General features: G+C 37.8%; 1 protein-coding gene, 3 long non-coding RNA genes and 1 pseudogene across 4 annotated transcripts; 2 read left to right on the top strand and 3 right to left on the bottom strand.

Annotated features, from left to right (window-relative positions):
• The first annotated feature begins 683 nt into the window (after positions 1-683).
• Positions 684-3000, top strand: LOC126605568 (uncharacterized). Its single transcript, XM_050272975.1, has 4 exons — positions 684-980; positions 1065-1170; positions 1999-2061; positions 2818-3000. The coding sequence occupies exons 1-4, from the start codon at positions 766-768 to the stop codon at positions 2923-2925; spliced, it is 492 nt and encodes a 163-aa protein (XP_050128932.1). The 5' UTR covers positions 684-765; the 3' UTR covers positions 2926-3000.
• Positions 3001-4860: 1860 nt separating this feature from the next.
• On the bottom strand, positions 4861-6691 carry LOC126601107 (uncharacterized; annotated as a pseudogene).
• Positions 6692-6700: 9 nt separating this feature from the next.
• On the bottom strand, positions 6701-9116 carry LOC126601108 (uncharacterized). The gene is made up of 4 exons (XR_007615684.1): positions 8843-9116; positions 7396-7462; positions 7220-7271; positions 6701-6980 (listed from the first exon to the last, which is right to left on the bottom strand). It is a non-coding gene; the product is annotated as an uncharacterized LOC126601108 (long non-coding RNA).
• A 1526-nt stretch (positions 9117-10642) lies between these two features.
• LOC126604550 (uncharacterized) lies at positions 10643-11926 on the top strand. The gene is made up of 2 exons (XR_007616684.1): positions 10643-11257; positions 11456-11926. It is a non-coding gene; the product is annotated as an uncharacterized LOC126604550 (long non-coding RNA).
• Positions 11927-12116: 190 nt separating this feature from the next.
• Positions 12117-12842, bottom strand: LOC126604551 (uncharacterized). Its single transcript, XR_007616685.1, has 2 exons — positions 12745-12842; positions 12117-12493 (listed from the first exon to the last, which is right to left on the bottom strand). It is a non-coding gene; the product is annotated as an uncharacterized LOC126604551 (long non-coding RNA).
• Between the last annotated feature and the right edge of the window lie 1095 nt (positions 12843-13937).

The raw sequence follows: 13937 nt of genomic DNA, 5'->3' as shown, positions 1-13937 counted from the left end.
AGTACCATCCTGGGCAAGCTAATGCCGTGGCTGATGCTCTTAGTCGGAAACATCACGAGCAGCTTGCATCATTTCAAGCTGTACACGTTCCATTACTATTTTCTCTTCGGGAAACTGGTGTTAATTTGGAACCAGGTGAGCATGGAGCTTGGCTAGCACATTTTCAGATTAAACCTATCTTTGTAGACATGGTCAGAGAAGCTCAAGAACTAGATCCGGAATGCGCTGAATTAAAGGAACAAGTGTCAGCCAACACGTGCTTATCCGGGTATTTGGGGAATATCGGGGTCGGGACGTGTCATGAAAGGTACATTTTCCTACTTCCAACAAACTTTGTGTCTTCATATTTTTCTTTTGCTTTCCAATAGTGATGTATAGTTTTTCTTGTTTTTTTTGTTTCGTTTTTTTTTTGTTTTATTTTTATTTTTGTTTTAGTTTTTTGTTTTTTTCTAGACAGATTTTGATAACACAACCCGAACTTACAAGACATGTCGTACAAGTATAGATATATATATTCTTCAATGATCAATTTTTTTATTTGAAGAGATTTGCACAATTAACAAATGAGAAACAATTTCTATATGGCTGCCACGTACTAGAATTAGGTGTAAATGATGCTACACCCCACCCCCATTTTATTTTAAAAATGGTTTTCAGTTTTTAATTGGTGAGCCCAAGGGGGGCCCACCTCTGATTCTTTTTTCCCCCGAGTCTTTCTCATCTCTTCCCTCTCCCCTCTCAGTCATCTCTTTCTTCCTTTTCCTGATGATCTCTCTCTCTGCACTCCCATTCTGCCCGAGCTCAACACACACACACACACACACACCACACACCCACTCACACCCAATTGCTTACCTGCATGAGGAAGACAATCATCATCATCATCATCAACCTCGTCTTCCTCTCCATTTCTCTCTCGGCATAGCTGGGACTGTGGAATCCAGGAACTCTCCGATGAGTTCCCTTGATTTTCCGGTTAGGTAAGCTTCGGATTACCTCAAATTAGTCTTGGTTGTTGCGTGGTTGAGATATATTAAGCTTTAAATCATTGTTTTTTTTACAAGGTTTTTGGAAGGAAATCGGCTCGGGTATGCCAAACCCATCTCTGGCGAGCCCATGGCTGTCGAGGGGATTTTCGATCACCTCCGACCGTTCTACGGTGAACCAAAGGTATAAAAACACCCATCTCGTCTAGTACTTCATTTTGGTACCTAGATCAGGGTCTAAGGTGAATAATTGCAATCGACCGGAACTTCTACAGCTCCGGTGTTCTTCTTCATTTCGCACAGGCCCTTCAGGCCATTTCTCTAACCTCGGGCCTTAAGCCCATTTTTTCTCAGCCCAAAAACCTTGACCCGTTTCATTTTTCATTTTAGTTAAATTGTTTTAAAAACCCAAAAAGGCCTACAAGTCGTGCCCTGTAGGGCCTCTGGCCGTTGGCCCAACCCCAAAACCCATTTCTTTTTTTATTCTCTTTTATTTAAATTGTTTTAAGACCCAAAGGCCTTCGAGCCATTGCTAATAGGGCCTTCGGCCCGTTCTTTCTTCAACCCATTTCCTTTTCAGTTATTTCATTCAAATTGTTTTAAAAACCAAAATGGCATTTGGGCCATTTCTGTTGGGGCTCTAAGCCCAAAACCCTAAAAACCCATCAACCTAAACCTATTTCCCTAAACCCTTTAGACCCAAAACCCTTAGAGCCCTATAGGCCCAAACAAGATCCAAACCCTGAGCCCAGACCTGTTTGACCTAGTTGACCTTTGACTCTGACCGTTGATCGACCTTTGACTCTGACCGTTGACTCGGTCAACAGTCAGAGTTGACTTTAACTTTGATCAGTCAACGATCAACGTTGACTTTTAGGGTTGACTTTTCAGGTTTTCGTCCTAGACCTCTCCTAGGCTAATTTCGACGTCCTGGACCCATTTTTGAAGTCCGTTTTCCCAAATTTAATCATTTGAATAGAGTTTGACTAAAGGTACTCCTTTATGTGATTAGGTGCAATTTTTGGCGGTGATTCCGTTATTCCTTTTTGGTACAGCTTTGCACCATCGGTGTACGGTGAGTGGACCCCTTCTAAAATTACATGAATTTATAGTTCAATTGCATAAATGAAATGCATACCTTACGAGTTTATGAACTGATTTTATGTTAAGCATGTTTACTGAAATGTTAATTATCGTCTCGTTATTTTGTAAGGAATTAATTTTTGGCTTATATTGAGCTATATTTTAATATATATCGTATTTTGAATAAAAACCATGAACTGGTAGATTATCTGATGGATGACGATAGGATGCTAGAACATGTTTTAGAAACCCCTCTTTATAGTATAGAAGATGGATGACTTTATACAATGAAGTGGTTATTTATGAGAGGCGTAACTATTTGTGCGTACCTAGTGGACACTATGCCGCCTGGGACGAGGATCTAGTGTTGGCAGATAGGCCTGGAGAAATAATCCCTAGCCACGGGTTGAGGGACACGGAGTAGGCATTGGGCCGAGAGTTGGTAATCCTGGCTACGGGTGCAGAGACCACGGTGTTGGCATAGGGCCGGGAGTTATATTTATTCAGTGATCTTACTGGCAGCACCTCGCGTTTACGAGACGATACATGCGATGATTTATATGATGTTTTTCCTCGATATGTCTTTTGAGATATTTTTGGCATGCTAGGGTTTTCAGTAAACCTATCATTTATTATGCTAGTAGTTTTCATTATTAAAACTTCGGGGGTTAGGATGTTTATAACTGTTTTTGTATTATGTATGTATATAAACTTGGTTTACTCACCCTTGTTTTGCGCCCCTTTTCAGGATTTAAAATCGAGGTATACGATCCCGACGTCAACGCTTTCGCATTGGTATATTCGAGTCCTCTCGATGTATGACCCACATCCTCTTATTTATTCAATTTTACATTAATTCTTTTAGAACTCTAGTTAGTTGTATGCTCTGAACATGTTCCTAAATTATTAATTCACTGTATTTTAAATTCAACCCTTATTTATTTCTTATTCTTAGCTTTTGTATCAATTAATGGCTTTCGTCACCCTCAGGTGTCAGCCAATACGTGTCTATCCTGGTATTCGGGAAATATCAAGTTGAGGGCGTGTCAAATGATATAATTTAGTACAAGGACAATATAAGTCACAAATCAGGCATCGAATGCACATATAGAGCCATCGTTAAAATAACAAGGTCATATCACACTACCACTGAAACAGAGAAATCACACACTCACCAAAGTGACACAACACAAAACATTAACCAAAACTAGCTAATTCGAGAAAGGAACCGTCAATCAACTGAATTTCACAGCGCTGACCACACTGCTCCTAGAGATATCCATAACATCCACCAGATGAGCCGCCTCAGATCTGGCCAGGTAATGCGGGTCGGCTAAGAAGCACAAAGCCCCCTTGGACAACCAGTCCTAACAAGTGGATCCAACCCACAACAACCACAAATCGTGCCCAAACCCACAAATCTAGCCCACAAGAGCATAGGCTAGGATAAGGAAAAACTTTGTCAAACGAAGGGCTATCTGCAAAATGGTGGGAGATGGGATGGTGAAGGGAGGTGCGAGGTGTCGAAACTAAATTTGCGCACCACCATGTGTGAAGGAGATGTACAAACACAACTACTTGTAAAAGAACAAACGATCGTACACAACTTGGAACAGGTGGGATATTGACCAACGATCAAGTTAGTAAGTAATATATAAGACTTAAACAGTGGGTAAGACATTCAAGTGCGCGATATTTGCGTTACCAGATATGAACCCTAGATGGGTGTATTTATACTAGCTAGTTGGGATTAAGACTTTTTAGGATATATGATCCATATTAAACCAGGAGAATCCTTAAAAAATATATAGAGATAGATATTGCTTCCTTTTAGGAGTATGATTACTTGCAATGTAGGCTAATCTCTAGATTGTAGGAATCTCCAAGAATATGGAAACTATCTAACCCCTACTGAATTAGATTTCCATGTCTTGCGGAACAATAATGGTCAATCTCAGCGAAGTCAACGGACTTCGTCTACCTTTCTAGAACACAAGATGATGGTGGCATCACTAGTCTATTTATGCAGTTGAATTCGACCATAGGTGTTGAGTCTATGACCGCACTTTTGAGGTATTCATATTTCGATTTGCCTTACTCCGATTATGGAAAATCATGGTCGCATGAGGTAAGGAAAATGAAGGGGATAAAGGTGAGGCGGGGGACGGGTGGCATGGCACGAGTTTGGGGAAGCGGAGGGAGAGTGGTGGCTCAGCGTGTGGGAGAGGGCGTAATAGACGATAGGAAAAACAATTGGAATGAAGGGACAGAGGGCTGCCGCTGACTCTGAGTCGAAGCAAAGGGCTGACGATTGTGATTTTTTAGATCTAGGATTTTGGAAGAGAAAGAGTTGGGGAAGATACAAATTTTAGGATAGTGATGTATACTTCTAGTTTATGGAAAATGCTACCTTTTTTTTCTTAACATCCACTAGTAAAAAAAACACTTTGTGCGACGTACGTACATTCGTCGCGCAAAGTCAAAAATCGTTGGGCAAGGGTTTGCGCGACGCAATCTTCGTTGTGCGCTAACCGTTGCGCCAAGGCAGTGATGCTAGGGTTTGCACGACGAATAAATAACTTGCGTCGCGCAAAGCCACTTTGTGTGATACACAACCTACGTCGTACAAAGTACTTTTGCGCGACACGCGTCCTACGTCGTGCAAAGATACTTTGCGTGATGCATATCCTAAGGCGTGCATCGCGCAAACCCTTTTTTTTTTTAATTAGTGAAAAATAATTTTTTTTTAATTTTTGATAAATATTGTAATTAAATTCTAAAGAATAATTAATTAACCAAGCAAAAGTATTAAATTATAAAATATTTGAAAATGTACATACAAGATGTTCGAACAAAAAAGAAAAAACTACAAGTGAACTAGAACTAGGTTTAATATATCAGGCTACTGGGTATCGGCATGGCAAGGTGGCTCTGAGGTTGAAGGTGGAGCAAGATGAGGTGCTAGTAGGGAGATTTGGAGGCCGGACATCTATATGGCTTGTACAAGTTCTTGCACCCTCTCGACACAGGTCCTCATCTCCTTGCCCTGGGCCCTCAGCTGCGCGTTCATCTGCTCGGCCTCGGTCCTCAACTGCGTCACTTCCGCCTTCAATGCATCGACCTTTGTTATGTTCGATCTAGAAAAAGAAGCACTCGTCTCACGAATCCACGCTTTCCCCATACCCCGAACAACCTTGCCACGACGACGACCATAGTTCTAATTCAGGACATCAGTCATGATCTGAAAACCTGCATCCTCAAGTACCATGACGTCCTCGATCGGGGTCTCCGGGGGAAGCTGCGATGCTGCTTCATGGAGAATAATAGTGCTCTTTTCCTCCATAGTAGCCTGTAATAATAAAGAAAAAACATATAATGCTTAATAACAAAATATAAATAATATTTGAACGATTCATACATATAAGAATAATAACATATACTTACATGAAGCTGCTTAGTGGTCTCATTACCAGGTCGAACGTAAACGTCCTTGAACATGTCGATCTCTGGGAACTTAGAACCCTTCTGAAGAAAAAAACATTAAGAAAATTTTATTAATCAATAATAAAAAAATAAATTATATAAAATTTCAAAGTTAATATACTTTTACCTCACGTCGTGCCTCAAGCCTATACAAAAAGGGTTGCGAACCAGAATGGTGGAAAAGTGTCTTTGACTCCCGAGCTTTCTGGCCAGCAATAGATTTCTTCTGTTAAACGTACAATATACATGTTAGTGCGACTATTTAAAATAAATTAATAAAAAAAGCTTGAAAAAATAACATGTACAATAATAAATTATTATTAAAATATTATATACATACCACAAATTTTGGGTCCGTAAAATGTTTGTAGAGCCATTCCCAATCCTCTGGCCGGTCCTTCAACTCGTTTGGAACATGTAGGCGAGCAATCTCTGGATCATCCCATCGCTTAAAATGTTTGTGAAAATTGTTCTTCCATTGTTTGTACCGGGTTGCTAAGGTCTCCTCTAAGTAGACCATGACCTCAGGGGATATGCCCTTAAGATCATAAACGCACTACAAATATGAAAAATAATAAAATAATAGTAACAAATTTAATAATATTAAGATAATATATTTTGGTTTTTAATATTTGTACACAAAATTAAAAAAATGATAAAGGCTAAAAATTAATATACTAACCGACAACTTGTCTTGCACCAGTATCTTCGTCTCCTTAGGAATTTGTGCCCAAGACTCCCGCTGAAAAGGATAATTATCTCGAATAACAACACCACAATTACTAGCAACACCGCTATGCTACTGTGAGGTAGCCACTCCACAATGTAGCAGGTCAAACACAATCTTGATCTTGGAGTTGTTCTGACGTACGCCCTGTAACTCCTTCAGCATTCGACTAGGCCCCCTGGTTTTTTTTTTTAGCTGGCCAAAAATACTTAAATAGTGAAAACCCTAAGCTTAAATTTGTACAAAAAATTCGACACAACCTCCCCTAGTAGTATAGCATTTCCCAAAACCTTAAAACATTAAAATAATAGTAATTCACAACTCGCAACACATTTTCACAATCCAGCAAATTTTCACCATCATAAAAATAATAGTTTTAAAATGAAAAAAAATACAACGTAGTGAGAATTAGAAAAAAAACTACCTGGTGGCTGGGAGGCCTCACCCTCAACTCTGGATGCCGAGGAAGTTTGATCAAAAGGCTCCGGGTCGCGACAGCGTCGGTGAGGTCGCCGTGCATTGAGCAACTCAACGGACACTGATGACGTCGATGAGACGGGCACCTGGGAAGTCGTAGAAGTAGCCTTAACATTAGGTGTAGGCTCCCCAATCAATGGTGCATTCACGGCTGAAGCAATAGATGCTGATAATGCGGGAGGTGCATTGGTCACACTCCGACGACGAGTAATCAACTACGACATCTATAAGTAGGAATGTAATGAATCTTCCCATTCCGCATTATAATTAGAGAATGTTAAGTAAGAAAGGTAAACCCTTTCAATGCAATACTTGAAAAAGAAATAACATGAATATAAAAATAATAATAAAATAAAACTGAAAGAGAGAACAACATTTAGAATTTAGTGCCTGGGGAAAGTAAATAGCTATAGTTCTTCAAAATCTTTGGTTAGATGGAATGCTTTGATTGCACACATTTTACCTGTAGTAGGCCGGCTAGATATATGAAAGACTTATCCTGTACAAATAGACAACTGCATGAAAGAAAACAAGATAACTAAAGACCAGCAGTATGGAGACGATTAAAGAAACAAAAGGCAAGATATGATTATGAAACATAACTTTGCAAATAAAAAGAATGTAAAAAACAATCCACACCTTTAAGGATTGCTAGAGCAAGGATGTCAAAAAGTAATGATACCGTTACAATGTACAAAATGAACACCTGCACAATCAAGGTAGACATATTATTAACAGTGGAATCAACATAAATGACAAAAACCAAAAATCAATGTTTGCATTATGCACTGTATGATATATTAATAGTGGAATAAACATATATGACAGAAAGCAAAAATCTATGTTTGCATTCTGCATTGTATGATATATTGTCAAATGGTGGAAGTGAGACAACATTAGTAATTAACAACCACCCGCCACATACAACTATGTATCTTTGCCGTAGTCAATTTTTCATTTCTTCGAAAAGGAAACTTAACCCTATACATCAGGTTTGTCTTTGAAGATCTAGAAACAGTAAGCAAGTTGTTTTGCCACTCATATGTGCACAATTTGCAGATTATTTTTAATTTTCATTCTTTTAATACTCAAAAATAGTTAAAAGAGCAAGAAAAGGGTTTCAAATGACAACCTACAAACAAACTAATATATAATTATTAACATCAATCTGTGCAAGAGAAAGGCCATTCTATTACTAAGAAAACAAAAATAGAATGGACTTGGTTAGTAAGAAAAAGGCTGGTTCAGAGTAATTGATAGGTCCAGAAGCTTAAAGACCTCACCGAATCCAAATACCAGAAAGGAGAAACAGAGACAAAAGAATCACTTCCTTGTGCTAGCAAGTGTTAAAACATTTATCAACATCTGCTCAAACTCTTGCCACAAGAGTTTACATTTGTTAGCATAAGTGGTGACTTGCAGGCAATGACAATCAATCCCAACTCGTGGTAAATAAAATATGATGTTTTAGTAAACCACACCTAGAGATATTTCGTATCATGGTTAGCGTGGTTTCTTCCTAGCACACAAATCACACACCAACTTATACTTTGTTGTTAGTTTCAGGGGCTTTAAGGGCACCTTTCTTGAAGGCATGCTAAAAAAAAAACAAATCGAAGAATTCTAAGTCTTAAAAAAAACATGTTTACCAGAAACTTAATTTAACATGTTGACCCCTAGTACTCAAGATATGCAATGATTGCAATTAAATGGGAACCTACAACTTGACCACAATTATGCACGTAAAGAAATCACTCTTTTGAGATCCAATTCCCCAACTAATCAAATTATCAAATTCAGAAACGAACACAAACCAATAATATCCTTTAATTCAAACGTGTTTTCTGCTGAAATTATGATGGTTACCATGAAATTATCCAATAATATCCTTTAATTCAAACGTGGTTTCTTCCCAGCACACAAATCACACACCAACTTATACTTTGTTGTTAGTTTAACTCACTCAATGCAGGTCTCCCCACGCTCAAAAGGCCACAAGTTGAAATAATGCAGCAATTTGGTAACAGATAAATTTGTGACAAAAACCCTAAATAACAAAAACCCATTGAAAATCAGAAACCCTTACCTTGATTTTGGGACTTGATTTGCGTCGGCTTCGAGATTCCCGTGGCGGCCTGTCGTTCGGGTTCAAGGTTTGGGTTCGACGACCCAAAAGGAAAGACAGGATTTGGGGTCAACGGGGAAAGAAAGAGGGAAAGAAAGAGAAGGAGATTTGGGGTTTATGGGGAAAGAAAGAGGCAGTGTTCAAGATTTGGGAGGGAGGGTTCAAGATCTGGGGTCTACAGGGAAAGAAAGAGGGAGGGTTCAATTATTTTGTCAAAACTTGGAAAATTGAAAGAAAAAAAAAACGCCTACTTTTCACTATTGGACCGCCAAATTTATCACAACTCGCGCGACGTAGTTATACAATTTGACGTCGTGCAAAGTGGTTTTGCGCAACGATCACATTAAGGGGACACGCAAAATATTTTTTCAAAAAACAAAATTATTATAAAAATGACTGAAAATGTGATTTTCCTCCTTTCAAAATTAATTTTTTTTAAATAAATTCCACAATAATATATTTTTCTAACAAAAACCCACAATAATTTTTTCTACATATATATCATTGAATTTCTTAAGTGTTATAAGTACAAAATAAATAAATTAAAATCTACTTTGTAAATATATATACCATTGAACTTGATGGGATACACATTGTATGAAACTAGTTTTAATGATCCAACCGTCAAACTTGTCTGTATATGCTTTGAGATCACATACGCCAAAAATTGCAAAAAAAAAATATTCAGAGATCAAGTAACGGGACAAAACATTTGAACGGATATAAACGAAAAATCACGATTTAACGGTTAATTTAACTCCAATTTTGATGATTTTTTACAGCTACACTCTTTAACCGTATATGAATACAATGAACTAATTCAATCATCAATTTAAAACATTGACACAAGTGGATACCACAAAATCTTATGTTATACTTAATGAAAGTATAAATAAACTTCAAGTATTAGTGAATCTAATGTTTTGATGGGATACGCATTGTACGAAACTAGTTTTAATGATCCAACCGTCAAACTTGTTTGTATATGCTTCGAGATCGTATACGCTAAAAATCGTAAAAAAAAAAACATTCAGAGATCAAGTAACGGGACAAAACTTTATCCATGTTTATAAACGAAAAGTCAGGATTTAACGGTTATTTTAACTCTGATTTTGATGATTTTTTACAGTTACACTCTTTAACCCTATATGAATACAATCAACCAATCCGATCGTCAATTTAAAACATTGACACAAGTGGATACCACAAAATCTTATGTTATACTTAATGAATGTATAAATAAACTTCAAGTGTTAGTGAATCTAATGTTTTGATGGGATATGCATTGTACGAAACTAGTTTCAACGATCCAACCATCAAACTTGTTTGTATATGCTTCGAAAACGCATACGCCAAAAATCTCAAAAAACAAACATTCAGAGATCAAGTAAAGGGACAAACTTTTTCGACGGCTATAAACGAAAAATCACGATTTAACGGTTATTTTAACTCCAATTTTGATGATTTTTTACAACTACGCTCCTTAACCCTATATGAATACAATGAACCAATTTGATCATCAATTTAAAACATTTATACAAGTGGATACCACAAAAGAAAAAGGCAATGCAAGAACCCCAAAAGAAAAGCAAAAGGGAAAAAAACAAAAAAACAAAAAGAAGACTTTGCACGACGTAGTCATACCTACGTCTTGCAAAGTCTTCTTTATTTATTTTTTTATTTTATTTTTTTGCCATTTTGCTTATGAGTACAAAATAATTTTTTTTTGCCAGGCTATGGAGCTGCTGCCATCGGCCAAGATGTTAGAAAGAAAGCGGTGGAAGAATTATTTTTATAGTTTTGATATTTAAAGGCGTAAAATTGGAATTAAAATCCCCATAATAAACAATATTAGGGTGATTACTTAGAATGATTACTTAGGATAATTACGTTCAAATGGCATCACCCTTGGGACTACCCAACGACTATGAATTTGAAACCAGAGTACATTAACTCCAACAAGAATAAGTTCTAACTGAAACCCTTGGGTGTACATGACTTCCCAACGACAACCAATTCTCTTTCAAGCGCAGCAACAGCATCCGGCGCCGCCCCAAGAAGTTCATTGGTCCTCCCCCTTCCCCTTTTCCCTCCCCGCCGCGGTCGATTAGATCTCCTCCGCCCTCCAACAATGTCAATATCAACAATACCAATACCAACAACAATAATAACAGTCTGAGCGCGACTGTTGCTGGCGACGGTGGCATGAAGGGGAAGAAGAAGGCCGGGGGAGCCAAGCTTTGTATGCGGTTTCACCGTTTCGGGGATCAGAGCTCGTCGAGTGTGACAAGAATGCTATTATTCGACGCGCGGCCATTCCCGCCCAGGACTTGAGGATTCTCGGCCCTGTCTTCTCCCATTCCTACAGCATCCTTGGTACTCCTCCTCCCCTTTTTTTATCTTATTTTGTGAATTACCTTACTTGATATGTGAATTCTCTTCTGGGTTTTGCAAATTTTATTAAGCATTGCAGCTACATTAAGGTTAGGGTTACTTTATTTGCTGGCTTTTAATTGTGTAGCCATAGCAGACCATGATGACCAACGGAAATATGTTTTCTCATTTCAATTGCAGCTAGGGAGAAGGCCATGGTGGTTAATTTAGAGTTTATAAAGGCTATAGTTACAGCGGAAGAGGTTTTGTTGCTTGATTCTCTTCAGCAGGAGGTTCTTCCATTTGCGGATCAGCAAAGGTAACAACTTCCTCAGAAAAGGCAATCCAGGATAGATGAAGCAAGTCCACTTGATGAACAAGATAGTGGAATGAATGTTTCAACCAGAAGGCAATGGTTACCAGTTTCTGAAGCCGTTAAAGGTGTGCAGTGTGATCTCCCATTTGAGTTTCAAGTTCTGGAGATTGCACTAGAAGTTGTCTGTACATACTTGAATTCAAGTGTGGCAGACCTTGAGAGAGAATCCTACCCTGTTTTAGATGAATTGGCCAGAAATGTGGCAGCGCTTAATCTATCTCGAGAGTAGAGATTTGTGTCAACTCTCGTGTTCTAAACTATCTGATTCGTATAATGCAAATGTTACTTTGATCTTCTCTGCGATTGAGCGTTATTGTAAAAAATGTGTAACGGTTTGAAAGTTACTATTACGTATGTTTGTGCAAAACTTGCATATCTTTCCAGTTACAGATTATATTAAAAACCTGAAGCTATGTTACAACGTTTAGTAATCAAGTTTTTATAAGGAAAATAGCTGCATTCAGCGAATATAGTGATGCAGATACATAATGCCGAAAGAATATGATGTGAGAAATGATTACTGAGAATATACAGACTGAAATTTATTGATTTGGAATAAATAATGGATAATGCTGAAGATTGAAAAGAACTAATGGAACATATTCTGCTAACTCCACAAATGAAATCGTATGACAAAAGATGGCATACAAGTAACAGCAGCGCCACCTACAAAGTTACAATTTTTCTTCCATGTTAAACTACAGGCTCTATCTGTCAGAGAAAATATTGCTGGTAGGAAGTGCTTTTGCCAGAATGCCATCGTCTTTCCATCTTCCAGATTGACCTAAGTAGTTTTTCTCTCTTTTCTTCTACCATCTCTTGTGTTACTTCAAACGCTCGGGCTTTTATCGTGCAAAACCTGGCTGAATGGTGCATAATTGATGATGTGCGGTCCAAAAAATATCACAAACCAGAAACATGGATAGGCAAGCATCAGTTGCAGAACTATGAAACTTATACATAAAAGATTAAAAAGGTAGGAGAGGCCACGAGACTTTCGGGGGGAAGGAGGCTTTGTTGTGAAGTTTCATACACACATGCGATTCTTTGTTACAATTTTCTTTTATCAGAAACAAGATGAAGGAAAGGAAGACAATGAGAACAATTAGATTACCTGAAGAAGCATGGAGGGAGCTGCAGCAGGTTCAGAAATGACATGGCTTCTAGTTTTTCTTCCATTTAATGTAGCAACTGATGGGCTGGTTATAGTTGTGCGCTCTCAAGATAGAGCCTGAATTTTCCTCTGCAAAATTTACTCGATTAGCACCAGGAAAGCCCCAAATGTAACCATTTGTATCGATGCTCACAACCTTGAATTTTTCCCTAAAATCATATCAATGTAAGGGATGTCAGTACTTTAGTGCCAAATCTACAGATGCCCTTCTCAAGCCTATTTTGAACGATGTGAGCTATTAAAATGCAAATTTTAAACTGAAGCAACAAAACGAAACTTCTAATAATATAACTGTACGAGCTAATCAACAAAGGACAGAAAGAACAAAAGCAAACAACATTATTAGATGGCAGACATCACGCCTGTAGTAATCACTAAGATGTGTGCTATTTAAAGCATTTGGAAATTTTATAAGACAACACTAACAAAATTCACTTTGTTTTGGCTGAACACTTAACTATTGAAGGGCCTGTGGTAAATACAAAAAGATATTCACTAAGCTCCCAATCAAACTAAACAAAAGCAAGAACAGAAGCATACATTTCCATTGAGTCCTTGAAATTCTGGGGAGTTGATTATCACCAATGCAGGAGCTAGGTAAACAAATGACGGGCCCTGTATCACATGAATTCTTATAGTCACTCCCGAAACAAAAAGCACTGTGGAGACAACATTTGCAGTATCCTCCTACATACTCTAAATCCAGTCAGTTCAAACTATCCAACACTGTACCCTCCAGTAAACAAAAGCATAACATAAAATAATATATGTGCATAACTACTCACATAAGTACCACCCATTGCCGGCACTATGACTAGTGGAATTAGAATTATCGAACCCAACATGGAAAGATAATGCTGAAACCCGTAGAGACCAATGAGAACTGCAACATTGTACCAACAAACACAAACCATATCAATCACAAAAAATTGACTTTACACAAGCAAAATCGATTACATTTACAATGCTTAATCAAGACAAAAAACAAGTAAACCACCGAACAATCACAAACAAACATAATACATTTTGAATTATAAAAAAACCAAATCAAATGAATTGAATGCCAAAAAAAAAAAAAAAAAAACAAATCACATCTAGAAATACCTGATCAAAGAATGGAGACGATCAGATGA

Source organism: Malus sylvestris, chromosome 15, assembly GCF_916048215.2.
Source record: "Malus sylvestris chromosome 15, drMalSylv7.2, whole genome shotgun sequence".
Classification (NCBI taxonomy): domain Eukaryota; kingdom Viridiplantae; phylum Streptophyta; class Magnoliopsida; order Rosales; family Rosaceae; genus Malus; species Malus sylvestris.
The sequence above is the reverse complement of the archived record's forward strand: the minus strand, read 5'-3'. Positions and strand labels throughout refer to the sequence as shown.

Coding starts and splice junctions, on each gene's coding strand:
- LOC126605568 (XM_050272975.1), top strand. CDS start 766: ATGATCTCTCTCTCTGCACTCCCATTCTGCCCGAGCTCAACACACACA. Junction 1,171..1,998: donor CGTTCTACGGTGAACCAAAG/GTATAAAAACAC, acceptor TTATGTGATTAG/GTGCAATTTTTGGCGGTGAT. Junction 2,062..2,817: donor CTTTGCACCATCGGTGTACG/GTGAGTGGACCC, acceptor GCCCCTTTTCAG/GATTTAAAATCGAGGTATAC.